Below are 21,284 nucleotides of genomic sequence, written 5' to 3'. Positions count from 1 at the left end.
AAATGAGCAAAACAAAGGAAAAATACTATTCAGTGACAGAGCAAGGATTCAAACTATGGCCTCCTGAATGCAATTGTACATTATTTTATTATCTTTAGAAAAGGAAAATAGATTAAATCAATGTAAATCTGAATTATATGTATCTGAAAGCCACACACTAATCACCAATAATGAGATTTCAGTGCTATCCTGCAACTTGCCGACATACAAAAATGTATATCTAAATCCTGTATGGGAAGTCACTGAAAAACTTACCCTTGGCAGCAAAATTATTGCAAAGATGAGGGGGGAAAACGTATGGAAAAAAAATCTTCCTCTTTCCTCTAAGATCTGATCCCTACAGTTTTTCCTGCTTAATAACCTGCCCTTCATTCTGAGCCAATAATTAATCACCCTTTGCCTCCCGCCATTTTGACAGAACTAACTAGAAACTACAGACTATAACATTTGGTTTGAGCTGGTTGTGGATAAGGCTAGCAACAGATCTTTTCAGTTACTGTTCAGAAACCAGTATGTGTCATTCCCCACCACTCGTGTTCTGAGTTACAGACTATAGTCATTCATCATTTCTTTTGTTGACGGTCTGTACTTGGGGGCACTGGAACAAATTTCTCCCCAAAGGTGAGATTCACCTTAAACAGTCTCCCTCCACACAATTTAAGCCATGCTGTATTCTTCTGTGGTAGAACTAGGCCCAGATAAACTGTTCTCTGTGGGTGGCGAGATGGGAACTCAGAACTTCTTTTGGAATACTCCAAATAAGCCATGGCCACATTGTAAGAGGCATATGACAGAGTAGTGGCCTCTGGAAAGAAAGTGTGATCCAGTGCCCCAGAATCACAGAGTAACTGGAACCGAGGGCTAAAGGAAGGAAAATGTCTTTAGTAAGAGCAGGATAGCATGATTCAAGATTTCTGGCTTCTTTTGATGGCTTGGTGAGGAAGGAATGATTTCGGGAAAGACAAATGTGTTTCCTATCCATTCACAGCATCCCCCATAATTTTCTGTCTACATTCTCTGTGTGTGCTACTGTAGTAGGGTGGTCACCCGCTCCGGCCCTGAAAGCATTAAAACCAGCCCTGGGAGAGGCTGGGGCTGTGAAGAAAAGCCTAGGCTGATTGGGGAAGGCAGTAACAGCTGGGGCCATGCCCCAATCAGTCCCAGCTGGTCCCTATAAGAGGCTGTGAGCCAGAAGCCCAAACAGTCTCTCTCTGCTTGTAGAGAGAGAAGGACTTGGCTGCTAGGGAGCCGAGCAGGGTACTGGGAGTGGAGCAGGGATGGGGGAAGGTTAGAGGAGCTGGGAAGCTCCAGCCTGGAAACCCCCCAGGCTGCGGGCCTAGCTGAGGGCCTAAGACAAGTACTGGAGTTGCAAAGGGACAGCCGAGCAATAGGTAGAGGCAGCAGGTCCAGACCCAACCTTGCCTATGATGAGTGGCTTACACTGCAGTCTGCCCCAGGGCGCAGGGGTGAGTTGGTGACTGGCAGTAGCCTACGACTAAGGCGAGGTGGGGGTAGTGGGTGGGGGTTCCCCTGAGTGGGGAGACCCAGAGAAACAGTGGGGGTACTGCCAGGGGGCAGCACCCAGTGAAAGGATCACCCGGGGTCCGGGAGGGACACGGGGGGCCAGTAGTAGCACAACACCGGCCGACAGGGGGTGCTTTGGAGGCTGGAAGCTAATTCCCCGAGACAACCAGCAGGAGGCACCACAGGGGTGAGTCCCACACAGTTACAGCTACCTACAATCTAGGACCAGGAAATTCTCCCACTTCTGAGATGGTTTCCTCAGGTCAGTGCTGGTCCTTGGCCTCTGCTGAGGCTGCTCATAGGAGGGGGGCAATTGATGCCAGTTTACATGGATGGGATGTTTGGTGGGTGATGTCATTATATGTCTAGGGACTTGCGAAACGTCAAGAATTATTTTCATAAATGTCCAAGCTGGCCATTTCTTACTTGAGCGGGGTTTGGACAGGTGACTTAGAGATGAAAATGGCAGCTGCATCTCTTTACTCCTGATTCATCCCATACACTCCTGCTCTGAGATGTCTGTAGCATTCACATGGAAATTGCATATGAACTTTCACATGTCCAGTGGGGCCTAAGGCCAAGGAATATCCTGCCCTCCAAAGATGCCTTATCAGGGCACAACTTATTCACAGTCCCTGCCACAGTATTAATTTCTGCATGGGTGGGCAAGGGACATATCATCAGCTCACGAGTTCAGGTACTGATAGCAACCAGAGCAATCAGACCATCAGACCATGTGTGGAATCCCCTAGGAATCCCCAATGAGGGCCACACAGCTGTTCTTATACCCAGTGGACATTACCCAACATCCAAAATTACACCTAAGTATTAAAGCCCTCAGGAGACAGGCTTTTGTGTATCACAGGCATAAAATAGGAGGGACCAAGGTGCCCCAGGCCCCTGCAGTGGCAGAAAATGGATTCCAGCAGGCAATCATAGAATCATAGAACATCAGGGTTGGAAGGGACCTCAGGAGGTCATCTAGTCCAAGCCCCTGCTCAACGCAGGAACAATTCCCAACTAAATCAACCCAGCCAGGGCTTTGTCAAGCCTGACCTTAAAACCCTCTAAGGAAGGAGATTCCACCACCTCCCTAGGTAACCCATTCCAGTGCTTCACCACCCTCTTAGTGAAAAAGTGTTTCCTAATATACAACCTAAACCTCCCCCACTGCAATTTGAGACCATTACTCCTTGTTCTGTCATGTGCTACCACTGAGAACAGTCTAGATCCATCCTCTTTGGAACCCCCTTTCAGGTAATTGAAAGCAGCTATCAAATCCCCCCTCATTCTTCTCTTCTGCAGACTAAACAATCCCAATTCCCTCAGCCTCTCCTCATAAGTCATGTGCTCCAGCCCCCTAATCATTTTTTTTGCCCTCCGCTGGACTCTTTCCAATTTTTCCATATCCTACTTGTAGTGTGGGGCCCAAAACTGGACACAGTACTCTAGATGAGGCCTCACCAATGTTGAACAGAGGGGAATTATCATGTCCCTTGATCTGCTGGCAATGCCCCTACTTATACAGTCCCAAATGCCGTTAACCTTCTTGGCAACAAGGGCACACTGTTGCCTCATATCCAGCTTCTTGTCCACTGTAACCTCTAGGTCCTTTTCTGTAGAACTGCTGTCTAGCCATTCAGTCCCTAGGCTGTAGCAGTGCATGGGATTCTTCCATCCTAAGTGTGGGACTCTGCACTTGTCCTTCTTGAACTTCATCAGGTTTCTTTTGGCCCAATCCTCTAATTTGTCTAGGTCCCTCTGTATCCTATCCCTACCCTCCAGCATATCTACCACTCCACCCAGTTTAGTGTCGTCTGCAAACTTTCTGAGAGTGCAGTCCACGCCATCCTCCAGATCATTAATGAAGATATTGAACAAAACCGGCCCCAGGACCGACCCTTGGGGCACTCTGCTTGATACCGGCTGCCAACTAGACATGGAGCCATTGATCACTACCCATTGAGGCCGACGATCTAGCCAGCTTTCTATCCACCTTATAGTCCATTCATCTAGCCCATACTTCTTTAACTTGCTGGCAAGAATACGGTGGGAGACTGTATCAAAAGCGTTGCTAAAATCAAGGAATAACACATCCACTGCTTTCCCCTCATCCACAGAGCCAGTTATCTCCTCATAGAAGGCAATTAGGTTAGTCAGGCATGACTTGCCCTTGGTGAATCCATGCTGACTGTTCCTGATCATTTTCCTCTCCTCTAAGTGCTTTAGAATTGATTGCTTGAGGACCTGCCCAATGATTTTTCCAGGGACTGAGGTGAGGCTGACTGGCCTGTAGTTCCCCAGGTCCTCCTTCTTCCATCTTTTAAGATGTGCACTACATTAGCTTTTTTCCAGTCATCCGGGACCTCCCCCGATCGCCATGAGTTTTCAAAAATAATGGCCGATGGCTCTGCAATCACATCCGCCAACTCCTTTAGCACCCTCGGATGCAGTGCATCCGGCCCCATGGATTTGTGCTCATCCAGTTTTTCTAAATAGTCCCGAACCACTTCTTTCTCCACAGAGGCTGGTCACCTCCTCCCCATGCTCTGCTGCCCAGTGCAGTAGTCCGGGAGCGGACCTTGTTCATGAAGACAGAGGCAAAAAAAGCATTGTGTAAATTAGCTTTTTCTACATCCTCTGTCACTAGGTTGCCTCCCTCATTCAGTAAGGGGCCCACACTTTCCTTGACTTTCTTCTTGTTGCTAACATATCTGAAGAAACCCTTCTTGTTACTCTTAACATCTCTTGCTAGCTGCAACTCCAAGTGCGATTTGGCCTTCCTGATTTCACTCCTGCATGCCTGAGCAATATTTTTATACTCCTCCTTGGTCATTTGTCCAATCTTCCACTTCTTGTAAGCTTCTTTTTTGTGTTTAAGATCAGCAAGGATTTCACTTTTAAGCCAAGCTGGTCACCTGCCATGTTTATTATTCTTTCTACACATTGGGATTTTTTTCCCTGCAACCTCAATAAGGATTCTTAAAAATACAGCCAACTCTCCTGGACTCCTTTCTCCCTCATGTTATTCTCCCAGGGGATCCCGCCCATCAGTTCCCTGAGGGAGTCAAAGTCTGCTTTTCTGAAGTCCAGGGTCCATATTCTGCTGCTCTCCTTTCTTCCTTGTGTCAGGATCCTGAATTCTACCATCTCATGGTCACTGCCTCCCAGGTTCCCATCCACTTTTGCTTCCCCTAATTCTTCTCTATTTGTTAGCAGCAGGTCAAGAAGAGCTCTGCTGCTAGTTGGTTCCTCCAGCACTTGCACCAGGAAATTGTCCCCTACACTTTCCAAAAACTTCCTGGATCCATGCCCTTTGCTTCAGAGGAAGACAGAAAGAAAAAAAAACCACCAAAGGTCCCTGCCAATGTGATCTGAGGGAAAATTCCTTTCCGACTACACATCTGGTGATCAGTTAGACCCTGAGTATGTGAGCGAGAACCAGCCAGCCAAGCACCTGAGAGAGAGAGAATGTTCGGTGCCATATAAGTGCCTTTGCCTTTCCTGTCCAATGTCCCATCTCCAGTCACAGGCATTCCTGGTGTGCCAGAGGAAGAAAAGAAAACAAAAAGAGAAACAAACAAATAATCCCCAGACTACATTGGGGCAGAGGGAATGCCTTCCTGATGCCTGTGTGTGACAAATGACTGGGATTTTCAGAGCAATTTAAAGGAAGTAGGAGCCCACCTCCCACTGACTAACACCCATTGACCCCTTTGAACACCCCTGACTTATTACACAGAGCTTTATATCATGTCCCTTTTTGGTTTGTTTCATACTAACCTGAACTCTGAGTGGCCAGATGATTATCCCAAGAGTCTGAAATCTGACATTTTTCAGTGAAACACACAGAAGCCCAAGTAGTGGCTGTGCAATCTTCCCCCATGTACCACTCCCTGGACATGTGCCTCCATGCTTCCCAAGAGGGACCCTTACCATAGTGACAGAGGATTTCCTTCTTTACGTCCCTGGACAGACCACAAAGAAACAAATTATTGCCAGTAATGTTGCTGTTTGAGTGATGGGGGCACATGTTCTGTGGGAACTGCACAAAGATCTCCAGGCCATTCCATAACTGAGCTTTGATGCTTGTGTTAACACTACTACTAATGGCCTAGAAGGGGAATGACCGCAGTGCTGGTAGAGATGGATGCAAGCCTGGATGATGAGTACCCCAAAGTTCTGTGATGTTTTTATCCGTTGGTGTTGTTTGTCCAATGATAAAGAGAGTGGACATTTGTAAAATCAGAGGCTGGAGAAAGTGCTCAGCTGGCATTTTCAAAGGGGCCTTGTTTTCAAAGGGGCCCAGCTACTACTGAAACACAAAAATCCAGTGACTGGAATAATCTTTTGTCCTGTATCAACCTGCAACCAGATCGTTCTGCATGATCTAGCAGTGAAATAGTCCGTATTGGAGCTGAGCTGTGAACAGCCCGACATCTTGTAAAGCTCATAAGTGTTGGTACTGGGCTCTGTATTTGGCCCATTTTAAACAGACTGGGCCTTCTGTAGAACTCCTATCTGACCATGAGTGCAGTTTAGAAAATCCTTAATGTCTGGGAGGGCCCAGCAATAGTTTTGGAGGTTTTTTGGGGGGACCTTTCTCTAATGTTTTTGGCTGAAATTTTCAAAACCACTTAGGGGATTATGGACATTTGGCTCTCAATTCAATTAATGGGAACAGGCAGTGATGAGCTGCCAAAAAATTAACAACCGGTTCCCTCCTCCTCACCCCACGAGAGGGTCGTGCCCCCCTGCCTCCCAGAACTCCTGCCCCATCCAGCCCCCCACGTTCCTTGACGCCCCCCGGGACCCCTGCCTCATCCACCCCCCTTCCCTGTCCCCTGACTGCCCCCTGCCACCCCATCCAACCCCTCCTCTCATTCCTGATGGCCCCCCGGAATCCCAGCCCCATCCAACCACCCCTTCTCTCTGTCCCCTGACTGCCCCTGGAACCCCTGCCCCTGACTGCCCCCTGCCACCCCATTCAATCCCCCCCCTTCCTGTCTGCCCTCCCGGGACCCCTGCCCCCATTCAACCCCCTGTTCCCTGCCCTCTGATTGCCCCGACCCCTATCCACCCGCCCTGAACTCCCCTGCCCTCTTCCAACACCCCCTCCCTGCTCCCTTAACACACTGGAGGCCAGGCCGGGGATGCTGGGCTGGGCCGAAGTCTCTCGGCCGGAGCCGGGGCCAGGGCCGGGCCGAAGTCTCTTGGCTGGAGCCAGGGGCGCTTGGCCGGAGCTGGGACCGGGACCGCTCGGCCGGAGCCGGGACCGGGGCCGGGCCGAAGTCTCTTGGCCGGAGCCGGGGTGCTCGGCCGGGCCCGTGCCGGAGCAACTTGGCCAGAGCTGGAGCCGGGGCCGGGCCAAAGTCTCTCTGCCAGGGCCGGGACGGAGCCACTCGGCCAGAGCATGACTGGGCCGTGCCGTGCCGTGCCGTGCCGTGCCTCCCTGGAGCCCTCCTCACCCCCCCCACCCCAGCTTACCTTGCAAAGCTGCCGCTTGTTTCTGAACCCTCCCAGGCTTCCTGCACGAACATCTGATTCGTGGGAAGCAGGGGAGGGGGAGGAGGAGGAGAAGGGGGGCAGAGCGTTCAGGGGAGGAGCTGAGGAAGCAGAGGTGAGTTGGGGCTGGGGGTGGGGAGCTGGAGCTTTACCAGTTGTTAAATTTAAAAGCCCTTTTAGAACCGGTTGTCCCACATGGGACAACCGGTTCTAAAATGGCTTCTAAATTTAACAACCAGTTCCTGCGAACCGGTGCGAACCGGCTCCAGCTCACCACTGGGAACAGGGATTCTGAGTTGCCTGGCAGCTTTGAAATTAGCTAGGAAGGTGGACATGCTGTTGGAATACCATGTCCATTTCTGGCACCCACAATTGAAGACGGTGGTTGTTTAATTGGAGAGGGTTCAGAGAAGACCCACAAGACTGAATAAAGGATTATAAAACCTGCCCTACAGTGATATACTCAAAGAGCTCAATGTATTTTGCTTAACAAAGAGAAGGTTAAGGCTAATTACCGTCTATAAGTATCTGCATAGGGAAGAAATATTTAATTATGGACTCTTCTATCAAGCAGAGAAAGGTATGATCCGATGGCTGGAAGTTGAAGCTACACAAATAAAGATTGGAAATAACGTGGTCATCTTTAATGGTGAGAGTAATTAACCATTAGAACAATTTACCAAAGGTCGTGGCGGATTCTCCATCACTGATGATTTATAAATCAAGATGTTTGCTAAAATATCTGTTCTAGCAATATTTGGGGAAGTTCTATGGCCTGTGTCCTACAGGAGGTCCGACTAGCGGATCAAAATGGTCCCTTCTGGCTTTGAAATCTATGAAAAATCTTAGCCTTAGTGATCTAATCAGCAGCTATGACATGGGCAGTGGCACTACATACTCTCCATGCCGGCCCTTGTCAATGTTCATCTCGCTCTCACTCTCTGTTCCACTCATCAGCATGGTGTGTAAAGTAAGTGACACATCCAGGTCCTCAAATCCTAATTGTTGAATAAGGCCAGAGAGAACAGCTGAACAGCTCCCCCCTCTCCCAAAGGGTGGTACTACAGGTGCTGTAGTCCTTGGGGAGTCAAATCCAGTCCTGGTGTACAAGAGCACAACCCCACTGTAGGCCTCTCCCCTTTTCATTCATCATCAGAACACTGACCATTGCTTGACCAAAACATTCGTCCTCCTCCAACAAGAGAAGTTCCATATCTGTTTTTTCCCCATCAACTTAGTCATTTCATATCCTCAATCCACCCCTTTGAGGACAGCTTGGGAGAACAGGTAGGCCATTGGACACATCTTGCAGGTCAGCAGACTTTGGCTGTCACATGAGAAGACAATTCCACTGTCAATGAACCATGAGTTGTTTGCTCAGTTGCCTCTGCAAATTATAGTTGCACTGGGGTATAGATTACTAGATGAGATAAGAGACTCTGTACCTTGGTGGTTTTAACGAGGCCTAATTTCTGGAAGTGTTACTGTTGTCTAGGCAGGAATTTGCCCTGATAGGTGGTGACTGGACATTGGTGTTTAACAAAATATACAGCAGGGGTGGGCAACCTATGTCACGTGTGCCGAAGGCGGCACACGAGCTGATTTTCAGTGGCACTCACACTGCCCGGGTCCTGGCCATTGGTCTGGGGGGCTCTGCATTTTAATTTAATTTTAAATGAAGCTTCTTAAACATTTTAAAAACCTTATTTACTTTACATGCAACAATAGTTTAGTTATATATTATAGACTTATAGAAAGAGACCTTCTAAAAATGTTAAAATTTATTACTGGCACGCGAAACCTTACATTAGAGTAAATAAATGAAGACTCGGCACACCACTTCTGAAAGGTTGCTGACCCCTGATATACAGCATAACGTTGCAAAATACAAAACTGGTGATCTGCACCTTTATTTAAGTCTCCCAGAAGCCTGAGTGAGCTTCTACCTGCTGTCATTCGAAGAACTGAAAGAATACAGGAAAAACAAATTTCTGTGAATAGTCATTTTACTTTTTAATTACATTTCAATCAGCTGAATGGATGTCTCCTTTGTGTTTAGATTCCCTGAATACTCCAGCAAAGAAGACATTCATGTTCATGGAAACAGTGAACTTGAAGCAGCTGGTTTGGGATTTTCAAAGGGGCCCAAGGGGAGTTGCTGAATTCCTCTGAATATGGATAGCAGTTGGATGTCCAATTACTACTGGCCCAGATGAAAATCTCATTCATACACCCTAATCCAACAAACAAACAAACAGACAAGCAAACCCTTTAACATGTTTAGAGCCTTCCAGGGGACAACTCCCATTATTAAAGTTAGGGACTTGCTGAAGTGGTTTTCCAGATCAGTGCCTTAGTTCAGAATATTCAAAGGTGTTGAGTTTTAAATTAATAATCACTGTATTTGGACAAGAAGCTATGATAATCTAGATCAGATGAGGAGCTGCCCCTTCATTTATAAGAAACTTGTTTATAATGCGTCAGTGTATCCAACCAGGAAAAAGAAACAGAGCCTGTTAAAATATAACCAGTCAAAAAGCACTGCTTTTCTCTGTCACATTTAGAATTTACACCCATGCACAAATAGGGCCTTCTAATAATAACAATAATAATAACCAACTTCTAGGATCCAGGGCACCTTCAGACACATTGGGATCCTTGTGTGGATGAGAGGTCATTGGCCAAATCCAGACCCCATTGATGTGAATGTCTAAATCCCAACTGTTATAGTAACCGAGCTAGCTGCACTTCTGCCCCCTTCTCTGGTCTCTCTGAGTGCACCTTTCAGGTTTTGGCCTTGTGCCTGCCCCACTCTTCATGTGGAATCATGCAATTCTCCCCCTCTGAAACTGCGTCCCAACCACAGCACCCTGTGGCCTGGCTGTAATTTCCCAAAAGCTATTCTTCCTCTTAGTATATGTGCAACGTGCCTCAGGTGGCATCCAACCAACATTCATCAACAAGTTTGGTTCACTGGTTGGATCACTAACTTCCCCGTCCCAGGCCAGGTACTGATGGGGAGCGAGACGTGAACGCTGATCCATGCCCCCACCCCCACCCCAAAATATATGACTGGGTTTGATGACTGAAGTTTGTCCCTGAGGAGCTGTGACCAGTGCTGAGTTGGGTAACCATAGAGCCTTCTCTCAACAAATAGTTCATTTACCTCAGAAGGACCAAAATAACCCACAACAAAACAAAACAAAAAAAACCACTGAAAAGACAAATGATTACAGCGCAACTCCATGTCCGTCACACTAAGGGTATGTCTACACTACAGGATTAATCCGAATTTATATAATTCGAATTTAGGAAACCGATTTTATAAATTCGAATGTATTCGGCCACACTAGGCACCATTAATTCGGTGGTGTGCGTCCAAGCTACCATAGTAGCATCGATTTCCAGAGCGTTGCATTGTGGGTAGCTTTTACATAGCTATCCCATAGTTCCCGCAGTCTCCACCCCCCTTGGAATTCTGGGTTGAGACCCCAGTGCATGATGGGGCAAAAAACATTGTCGCAGGTAGTTCTGGGTACAGCCTCCCCTTCCCTCCCTGAAAGCAACGGCAGACAACCATTTCGCGCCTTTTTTCCTGAGTGAACTCTGCAGACTCCATTCCGCAGCAAGCATGGATCCCGTTGTGCTCCAGAACGCAGTCTTGAACATTATAAACACCTCGCGCTTTCTCGTGGAGTTTATGCTTACACAGGACCAGAAAAAAGAGGCGAGGAGGAGGAGGCGGCGATTGCAGCGCAGCGACCAGCGTGATGAGGACATGGACACGGACACAGAATTCTCTGAGACCGCGGGCCCCGGTGCTTTGGAGATTATGATGTTAATGGGCCAGGTTATAGGCTTGGAACGCCGATTCTGGGCCCGGGAAACAAGCACAGACTGGTGGGACCGCATAGTGTTGCAGGTGTGGGACGATTCCCAGTGGCTGAGAAACTTTCGCATGCGTAAGGGCACTTTCATGGAACTTTGTGACTTGCTTTCCCCTGCCCTGAAGCGCCAGAATACCAAGATGAGAGCAGCCCTCACAGTTGAGAAGCGAGTGGCGATAGCCCTGTGGAAGCTTGCAACGCCAGACAGCTACCGGTCAGTCGGGAATCAATTTGGAGTGGGCAAATCTACTGTGGGGGCTGCTGTGATGCAAGTAGCCAAAGCAATCACGGAGGTGCTGCTACGAAAGGTAGTGACTCTGGGAAATGTGCAGGTCATAGTGGATGGCTTTGCTGCAATGGGATTCCCTAACTGTGGTGGGGCAATAGATGGAACCCATATTCCTATCTTGGCACCGGAGCACCAGGGTACCCAGTACATAAACCGCAAGGGGTACTTCTCAATGGTGCTGCAAGCACTTGTGGATCACAAGGGACGTTTCACCAACATCCATGTGGGCTGGCCGGGAAGGGTTCATGACGCTCGCGTCTTCAGGAACACCAATCTGTTTAAACGGCTGCAGCAAGGGACTTACTTTCCGGACCAGAAAATAACCGTGGGGGATGTTGAAATGCCAATTGTCAAGTATCAGAGGGGTAGCCGTGTTAGTCTGAATCTGTAAAAAGCAACAGAGGGTCCTGTGGCACCTTTAAGACTAACAGAAGTATTGGGAGCATAAGCTTTCGTGGGTAAGAACCTCACTTCTTCAGATGCAAGTAATGGAAATCTCCAGAGGCAGGTATAAATCAGTGTGGAGATAACGAGGTTAGTTCAATCAGGGAGGGTGAGGTGCTCTGCTAGCAGTAGAGGTGTGAACACCAAGGGAGGAGAAACTGCTTCTGTAGTTGGATAGCCATTCACAGTCTTTGTTTAATCCTGATCTGATGGTGTCAAATTTGCAAATGAACTGGAGCTCAGCAGTTTCTCTTTGGAGTCTGGTCCTGAAGTTTTTTTGCTGTAAGATGGCTACCTTAACATCTGCTATTGTGTGGCCAGGGAGGTTAAAGTGTTCTCCTACAGGTTTTTGTATATTGCCATTCCTGATATCTGACTTGTGTCCATTTATCCTCTTGCGTAGTGACTGTCCAGTTTGGCCAATGTACATAGCAGAGGGGCATTGCTGGCACATGATGGCATATATAACATTGGTGGACGTGCAGGTGAATGAGCCGGTGATGTTGTAGCTGATCTGGTTAGGTCCTGTGATAGTGCTGCTGGTGTAGATATGTGGGCAGAGTTGGCATCGAGGTTTGTTGCATGGGTTGGTTCCTGAGTTAGAGTTGTTATGGTGCGGTGCATGGTTGCTGGTGAGAATATGCTTAAGGTTGGCAGGTTGTCTGTGGGCGAGGACAGGCCTGCCTCCCAAGGTCTGTGAAAGTGAGGGGTCATTGTCCAGGATGGGTTGTAGATCACTGATGATGCGTTGGAGAGGTTTAAGCTGAGGGCTGTAGGTGATGGCCAGTGGAGTTCTGTTGGTTTCTTTTTTGGGCCTGTCTTGTAGCAGGAGGCTTCTGGGTACACGTCTGGCTCTGTTGATTTGTTCCTTTATTTCCTTGTGTGGGTATCGTAGTTTTGAGAATGCTTGGTGAAGATCTTGTAGGTGTTGGTCTCTGTCTGAGGGGTTGGAGCAGATGCGGTTGTACCTCAGTGCTTGGCTGTAAACGATGGATCGTGTGGTGTGTCCGGGGTGGAAGCTGGAGGCATGAAGGTAGGCATAGCGGTCGGTGGGTTTTCGGTATAGGGTGGTGTTAACGTGGCCATTGCTTATTTGTACTGTGGTGTCCAGGAAGTGGACCTCCCGTGTAGATTGGTCCAGGCTGAGGTTGATGGTGGGGTGGAAGCTGTTGAAATCATGGTGGAATTCTTCCAGGGTCTCCTTCCCATGGGTCCAGATGATGAAGATGTCATCAATGTAGCGTAGGTAGAGAAGGGGCGTGAGTGGACGAGAGCTGAGCATTCTATACATAGAATGCTTCCGCCGACGTGCACAGGCAGAAATTGTGGAAAAACAACATCGCTTGCCTCATAACCTAAGTCGTGCAGAACGCAATGCCATCCACAGCCTCAGAAACCACCCTGACATTATCATCAAAGAGGCTGATAAAGGAGGTGCTGTTGTCATCATGAACAGGTCTGACTACCAGAAGGAGGCCGCCAGACAACTCTCCAATACCAAATTCTACAGGCCACTTTCCTCAGATCCCACTGAGGAATACACTAAGAAACTGCACCATCTACTCAGGACACTCCCTACACTAACACAGGAACAAATCAACATACCCTTAGAGCCCCGACCGGGGTTATTCTATCTACTACCCAAGATCCACAAACCTGGAAATCCTGGACGCCCCATCATCTCGGGCATTGGCACTCTCACTGAAGGACTGTCTGGATATGTGGACTCCCTACTCAGACCCTACGCCACCAGCACTCCCAGCTATCTCCGTGACACCACAGATTTCCTGAGAAAACTACAATGCATTGGTGACCTCCCAGAAAACACCATCCTAGCCACCATGGATGTAGAGGCTCTCTACACAAACATCCCCCACACAGACGGAATACAAGCTGTCAGGAACAGTATCCCTGATGATGACACAGCACAACTTATTGCCGAGCTCTGCGACTTTATCCTCACGCACAATTATTTCAAATTTGGTGACAATATATACCTCCAGACCAGTGGCACCGCTATGGGCACCCGCATGGCCCCACAATATGCCAACATCTTTATGGCTGACCTGGAACAACGCTTCCTCAGCTCTCGTCCACTCACGCCCCTTCTCTACCTACGCTACATTGATGACATCTTCATCATCTGGACCCATGGGAAGGAGACCCTGGAAGAATTCCACCATGATTTCAACAGCTTCCACCCCACCATCAACCTCAGCCTGGACCAATCTACACGGGAGGTCCACTTCCTGGACACCACAGTACAAATAAGCAATGGCCACGTTAACACCACCCTATACCGAAAACCCACCGACCGCTATGCCTACCTTCATGCCTCCAGCTTCCACCCCGGACACACCACACGATCCATCGTTTACAGCCAAGCACTGAGGTACAACCGCATCTGCTCCAACCCCTCAGACAGAGACCAACACCTACAAGATCTTCACCAAGCATTCTCAAAACTACGATACCCACACAAGGAAATAAAGGAACAAATCAACAGAGCCAGACGTGTACCCAGAAGCCTCCTGCTACAAGACAGGCCCAAAAAAGAAACCAACAGAACTCCACTGGCCATCACCTACAGCCCTCAGCTTAAACCTCTCCAACGCATCATCAGTGATCTACAACCCATCCTGGACAATGACCCCTCACTTTCACAGACCTTGGGAGGCAGGCCTGTCCTCGCCCACAGACAACCTGCCAACCTTAAGCATATTCTCACCAGCAACCACGCACCGCACCATAACAACTCTAACTCAGGAACCAACCCATGCAACAAACCTCGATGCCAACTCTGCCCACATATCTACACCAGCAGCACTATCACAGGACCTAACCAGATCAGCTACAACATCACCGGCTCATTCACCTGCACGTCCACCAATGTTATATATGCCATCATGTGCCAGCAATGCCCCTCTGCTATGTACATTGGCCAAACTGGACAGTCACTACGCAAGAGGATAAATGGACACAAGTCAGATATCAGGAATGGCAATATACAAAAACCTGTAGGAGAACACTTTAACCTCCCTGGCCACACAATAGCAGATGTTAAGGTAGCCATCTTACAGCAAAAAAACTTCAGGACCAGACTCCAAAGAGAAACTGCTGAGCTCCAGTTCATTTGCAAATTTGACACCATCAGATCAGGATTAAACAAAGACTGTGAATGGCTATCCAACTACAGAAGCAGTTTCTCCTCCCTTGGTGTTCACACCTCTACTGCTAGCAGAGCACCTCACCCTCCCTGATTGAACTAACCTCGTTATCTCCACACTGATTTATACCTGCCTCTGGAGATTTCCATTACTTGCATCTGAAGAAGTGAGGTTCTTACCCACGAAAGCTTATGCTCCCAATACTTCTGTTAGTCTTAAAGGTGCCACAGGACCCTCTGTTGCTTGAAATGCCAATTGTTATTCTTGGGGACCCAGCCTACCCCTTAATGCCATGGCTCATGAAGCCATACACAGGCAGCCTGGACAGGAGTCAGGAGTTGTTCAACTACAGGCTGAGCAAGTGCAGAATGGTGGTAGAATGTGCATTTGGCCGTTTAAAAGGTCGCTGGCGATCCTTATTGACTCGCTCAGACCTCAGCCAAACCAATATCCCCATTGTTATTACTGCTTGCTGTGTGCTTCACAATCTCTGTGAGAGCAAGGGGGAGACCTTTATGGCAGGGTGGGAGGCTGAGGCAAATCGCCTGGCTGCTGATTACTCGCAGCCAGACACCAGGGCGATTAGAAGAGCACACGATGAAGCGCTGCGCATTAGGGAAGCTTTGAAAACCAGTTTCATGACTGGCCAGGCTACAGTGTGAAATTTATGTTTGTTTATCCTTCCTGAAAACCCGCCCCCTTTATTGACTCATTCTCTGTAAGGAACCCACCCTCCCCCTTCCCCCAGCTTGCTTTCAAAGGAAATAAAGTCACCATTGTTTAAAAATCATTTATTCTTTATTAATTGATTATAAAAAGAGGGAGAGAACCTGAGTGGGGTTTGGGAGGAGGATCAGCGGGAAGGAAAAGCCCAGTAAAAAAAGGTTAAGAAAATGGCAGCCTTTTGCTTGGGCTGTCCACTGGGGTGGAATGGGAGGGTGTACGGAGCCTCCCCCCCCCCCCGTGTTCTTAAACGTCTGGGTGAGGAGGCTATGGAACATGGTGAGGAGGTAGGGGGGTTATACAGGGGCTGTAGCGGCACAGAACCTGAGTGGGGTTTGGGAGGAGGATCTGCGGGAAGGAAAAGCCCAGTAAAAAAAGGTTAAAAAAATGGCAGCCTTTTGCTTGGGCTGTCCACTGGGGTGGAATGGGAGGGTGTACGGAGCCTCCCCCCACGTGTTCTTACACGTCTGGGTGAGGAGGCTATGGAACATGGTGAGGAGGTAGGGGGGTTATACAGGGGCTGTAGCGGCACTCTGTTCTCCAGCAGCCGTTCCTGAAGCTCCACCAGACGCCGGAGCATGTCTGTTTGCTCATGCAGCAGCCCTAGCGTTGCTTCCCGACTCCTCTGATCTTCCTGCCGCCACCTCTCATCTCGAGCGTCTCTCCTCTCCTCACGTTGGTCCCTTCTGTCCTCACGTTGGTCCCTCATGTCCTCACGTTGGTCCCTCCTGTCCTCACGGTCACTGGCTTCTTTCTTATACTTGCAAACCGTCTCCTTCCACTCATTCAGATGAACTCTTTCATTCCTGGTGGATTGCATGATTTCAGCAAACATCTCTTCTCTCGTCTTTTTTTTACGACGCCTTATCTGGGATAGCCTTCGGGAAGGAGGAGGGAGGCTTGAAACATTTGCACCTGCTGGAGGGAGTGAAAAAAGGAGAGAATTTTTTTAAAAGATACATTTTTCAGAACAATGCTTATACTCTTTCACGGTGTATACTATTCACATTACATAGCACATGTGATTTCTGTGCAAGGTCGCATTTTGCCTCTTAATATTGAGTGCCTGTGGCTTTGCTGCTAGAGATCACAGACGCAGGTCCGGGCAACAGAATTCACCTTGCATGCTGCCATGGTAAGCCACTGTCTTTAGGCTTCTGCGCCCTGCTTTCCCACATACCAAGCAAAGCCCGTTGTGCTGCAGTTTTCCTGTTAGCTTGTTTTCTGCTGCTGAAGGTTAACACCCCCCCCATCCAATTCTCTGGGATGAGTGCTTTCTCCCTCCCCCCACCGCGTGGCTGGTATCAGGGAAGATCCCTGCAGGAACCAAACTAACACCCCCCCCCCACCCGCCATGAATTCTCTGGGATGAGTGCTTTCTCCCTCCCCCCACCGCGTGGCTGGTATCAGGGAAGATCCCTGCAGGAACCAAACTAACACCCCCCCCCACCCGCCATGAATTCTCTGGGATGAGTGCTTTCTCCCTCCCCCCACCGCGTGGCTGGTATCAGGGAAGATCCCTGCAGGAACCAAACTAACCCCCCCCCCCCACCCGCCATGAATTCTCTGGGATGAGTGCTTTCTCCCTCCCCCCACCGCGTGGCTGGTATCAGGGAAGATCCCTGCTAGCAAAACGCGAAAAGCTCTGTGCCAATCCTCCCCCCCCCCCTTTGCACTTGGCTAAATGCAGGGAAGGATTTCTTTTCAGCCACAGGCAAACAGCCCAGTAGGAACGGCCACCTCTGTCCCCTTAATTAAATTCCCTTATTTCAACCAGGTTACCCTAAGCGATATCACTCTCCTGAGGATTACACAGCAAGATAAAGAACGGATGTTGCTTGAATGCCAGCAAACACCGGGACCATACGCTGCCAGGCTCTGTCAGGCAGTGATACCAGATTACTTGCTACTAGCATGGCGTGGTCAAGTGTCCTACCATGGAGGACGGAATAAGGCTGCACTGCCCAGAAACCTTGTGGCAAGGCTTTTGGAGTACCTCCAGGAGAGCTTCATGGAGATGTCCCTGGAGGATTTCCGCTCCATCCCCAGACATGTTAACAGACTTTTCCAGTAGCTGTACTGGCTGCGAATGCATCCCAAGTGCTCAGGGCAAATTAATCATTAAAAATGCTTGCTTTTAAACCATGTTTTATATTTTAAAAGGTAAACTCACCTGAGGTCCCTTCCATGGGGTCATGGTCTTGGGTGCTGGCTTGGGAGGCTTGGGAGGGTACTTCAGTCAGGGTGAGAAACAGATCCTGGCTGTTGGGGAGAATGGAGAGCTGGGTGCTCTCTGCCAGCTCGTCCTCCTCCTCCTCCTCTTCCCCTTCCACGGAATCATCAGGTGTACCTGATGAGATTATCCCCAGCTCGGAATCCACAGTCAGAGGTGGGGTAGTGGTGGCGGCCCCCCCTAGAAATGCATTTAGCTCAGCGTAGAAGCGGCATGTCCGCGGCTCTGACCCGGAGCGACCGTTTGCCTCCTTTGCTTTTTGATAGGCTTGTCTGAGCTCCTTGACTTTCACGCGGCACTGATCTGTGTCCCTATTGTGGCCTCTCTCCATCATGCCCTTGGAAATTTTTTCATAAGTTTTGGCATTTCGTCTTTTCGAACGCAGTTCTGCTAGCACTGAATCCTCTCCCCATATAGAGATCAAATCCAGTACCTCCTGTACGGTCCATGCTGGTGCTCTTTTTCGATTATCAGCCTGCATGGTTACCTGTGCTGATGAGCTCTCTGTGGTCACCTGTGCTCTCCACGCTGTGCAAACAGGAAATGAAATTCAAATGTTCCCGGGGCTTTTCCTGTCCACCTGGCCAGTGCATGCGAGTTCAGATTGCTGGCCAGAGCGGTCACAATGGTGCACTGTGGGATAGCTCCTGGAGGCCAATAACATCGAATTGCGGCCACACTAACCTTAATTCGGATTAACAATACCGATTTTGACGCTACTCCTCTCGTCGAGGAGGAGTACAGAAATCGAATTAAAGGGCCCTTTAATTCGAATTAAATGGCTTCGTTGTGTGGACGGGTCAAGCGTTAATTCGAATTAAGGCAGCTAAATCCGAATTAAAGTCGTAGTGTAGACCAGGCCTAAAAGTCCCAATGGAATAAAAAATTGGCCTCATACTCCAGGCTCAGATTATTTAAGGAAACATGGCAATGCTTTTTACTTCACAAAACGCTTTCTACAATAGCAAGAATGACAACTTTTTTTAGATAAAAATATTTTAAAATATGCCTATGCACAGCTCTAGATGCCCTAACACATTATTAATATCACACTCAAATCCCAATTTCATTAAAATAATCATCAGAACGGAACCCAGGCATTATGATACTTACAGAAACTCTTTTCTGCCCATCATCATTATGGAAAACAAAATTGCAGCTCTCTAAAGAAAAACCTTTCAAAGAGATGATGACATTGACTCCCCCAAAACATGGCCCAAAAAACCCAACACCTAGCCATCTAATCATATATACCTCTCCTTTCATAAAACAAACCAAATTTAGAAAAAAGAAGCAAATCAACAAACAAACCAATAAACAAAACATAAACAAAAGAAGAGACAATCAAGCAAAGAAACAAAACTATTCATACCCCAAGTAACATTTTTATCATGAAGTAGGAGGAGAGGCAGACACTACATGATGTTCACTAGGGATTCATCTGTAGCTATTGATTTTGCATGAAAGGTGCTCAGATAGCATAGTGATAGTGGCAGTATAAATCCTTAAAATAACTAAATGCATATGGGAACACAGAGGTTCTGTTCTTATTTACATCAGCATAATCCTACAGTAAGGCCATTGACTTCAGTGGAGGTAGTCTGGATTTCTACTACTGCATAAACAAGCATGCACTTATCAGCCTCATGCAGACAATTAAATGATCAGTTGTTTATATCTCTCAAGAAACTCCAAATGAAATCACAGTCAAGGGAGAGAGACAGACATTTCATTTTTGGTCAGTAACCTCCACCTAGTGAGTGTCCTCAGGGCAGCTTTGATCTCTTTGTTCCTCATGCTGTAGATGATCAGATTCATCACTGGCGGCAGCATGAAATAGAGCACAGCTGCCACAAGATCCAGGCCTGATATTGAGCTGGAGGTGGGTTTCAGGTAGGTAAAGAATACAGTGGAAACAAACAAGGAGATGACAATGAGGTGAGGAAGGCAGGTGGAGAAGGCTTTATGCCGGCCCTGCTCCAAGGGGATTCTTAGCACAGTTTTGAAGATCTGACCATAGGATGCAATTATTAAAACAAAAGAGCTTAAGACTAAGCACACACTAAAAGCCATGACCCCATTTTCACTGAGGTATGAGTCAGTGCAGGCGAGCTTGAGTATCTGGGGGATTTCACAGAAGAACTGATCCACCATGTTGCCTCCACAGAAGGAGATTGAAAATGTGTTCCCAGTGTGCAGGGCAGAGTAGAGAACACTGCTGATCCAGGCACTGGCTGCCATTTGGACACAAGCTCTCCTGTTCATCACTCTCTCGTAGTGCAGGGGTTTGCAGATGGCAACGTATCGGTCGTACACCATGATGGTGAGTAAGGCAACATCTCCTGAGACAAAGAAGACAAAGAGAAAGATTTGGACAACACATCCAGAATAAGAGATTGACCTGGTGTTCATGAGGGAATTAGCCATGGACTTGGGAATGGTGACAGAAATGGAGCCGATGTCTAAGATGGCCAAATTGACCAGGAAGAAGTACATGGGGGTGAGAAGATCATGATCCAGGGCTACAACCATGATGATGAGAAGATTCCCCATCAGGGCTGCCAGGTAAATCATTAGAAACATCACTAAGTACAAAATCTGCAGCTCCCGAACATCAGAGAATCCCAGAAGAAGGAACTCAGTCATAGTGGTTTGGTTGGACATTTCTTTCTCAGGACATCATGTGTTGCCTGTGGAGGGAAAGAGAAGGGGAAGGCCAGGATTACAGGGACAAAGGGAATGGCCTTGATTCTCTCTCTGTAACATCCCATGATGTGACAGCAATTGCCACTTTCCATTGACTAGGAGTGGTGAGTGCTCCTCACTGCAGACAATCAGTTCACTAGGCAGGTGTGTTATTACACTAGTAGAAATTGGATTAGCTCTCTTAATGTTTAGGGAGCTACATCAGTGTACACCATCTGGGCTTCTGGCCCAAGACGTGGCTTGATAAAATGCAGAATGAAGGAGAGAACAAAGGACAACCCAAATCCAGCAGTTCTAGCCAAGATGGTTCCTTATTGCTGCAAAGAGCAGGCTCCCAATTTGGGCGTGAAACCAAAATACTGACAAACCAACACAACCTGATTCCTACATTCCAGTGAAACACAATGGAGTAACCCAGTTCTTAAGGGGTAGCTTGTCTGTAATGGTTCCACCCCACACCATAGACTGTCTGCTACCTAGGGACACATTGATTTATGGCTGCCACTCCCAGTCCCACTCCACTTTGCGAACTAAGAACTTAGGCCATACTTTCAGGATGGGGGATTCCAACCTGGGAAGCTGGGTCTCTGAAAAAAACATGTGGGGATTGTGGTGGATACTCAGCTGAACATGAATTCCCAGTGTTGCCCTGTGACCAGAAGAGATAATGGAATACTGGGATGCTGTAAAAGGTTCGTGCCGGGGCTCGACCCTCCGGGGCAGGAGGGCAACCACACCGACTCCCTACTGACAGAACAAACAGCCGATTAGCTCAGGACTCAGGCCCTCTGGTGCAGGGCCTGAGT

The 21,284-nt window shown here is 48.2% G+C and overlaps 1 protein-coding gene across 1 annotated transcript; it reads right to left on the bottom strand.

Annotated features, from left to right (window-relative positions):
* Window positions 1-19,479: 19,479 nt before the first annotated feature.
* On the bottom strand, window positions 19,480-20,418 carry LOC135886181 (olfactory receptor 14A16-like). Its single transcript, XM_065414035.1, has one exon. It carries the CDS (start codon window positions 20,416-20,418, stop codon window positions 19,480-19,482), a length of 939 nt encoding a protein of 312 aa, XP_065270107.1.
* Between the last annotated feature and the right edge of the window lie 866 nt (window positions 20,419-21,284).

The sequence above is a fragment of the Emys orbicularis genome, chromosome 12, assembly GCF_028017835.1.
Source record: "Emys orbicularis isolate rEmyOrb1 chromosome 12, rEmyOrb1.hap1, whole genome shotgun sequence".
NCBI lineage: Eukaryota > Metazoa > Chordata > Testudines > Emydidae > Emys > Emys orbicularis.
The sequence above is the reverse complement of the archived record's forward strand: the minus strand, read 5'-3'. Positions and strand labels throughout refer to the sequence as shown.

Coding starts and splice junctions, on each gene's coding strand:
- LOC135886181 (XM_065414035.1), bottom strand. CDS start 20,418: ATGACTGAGTTCCTTCTTCTGGGATTCTCTGATGTTCGGGAGCTGCAG.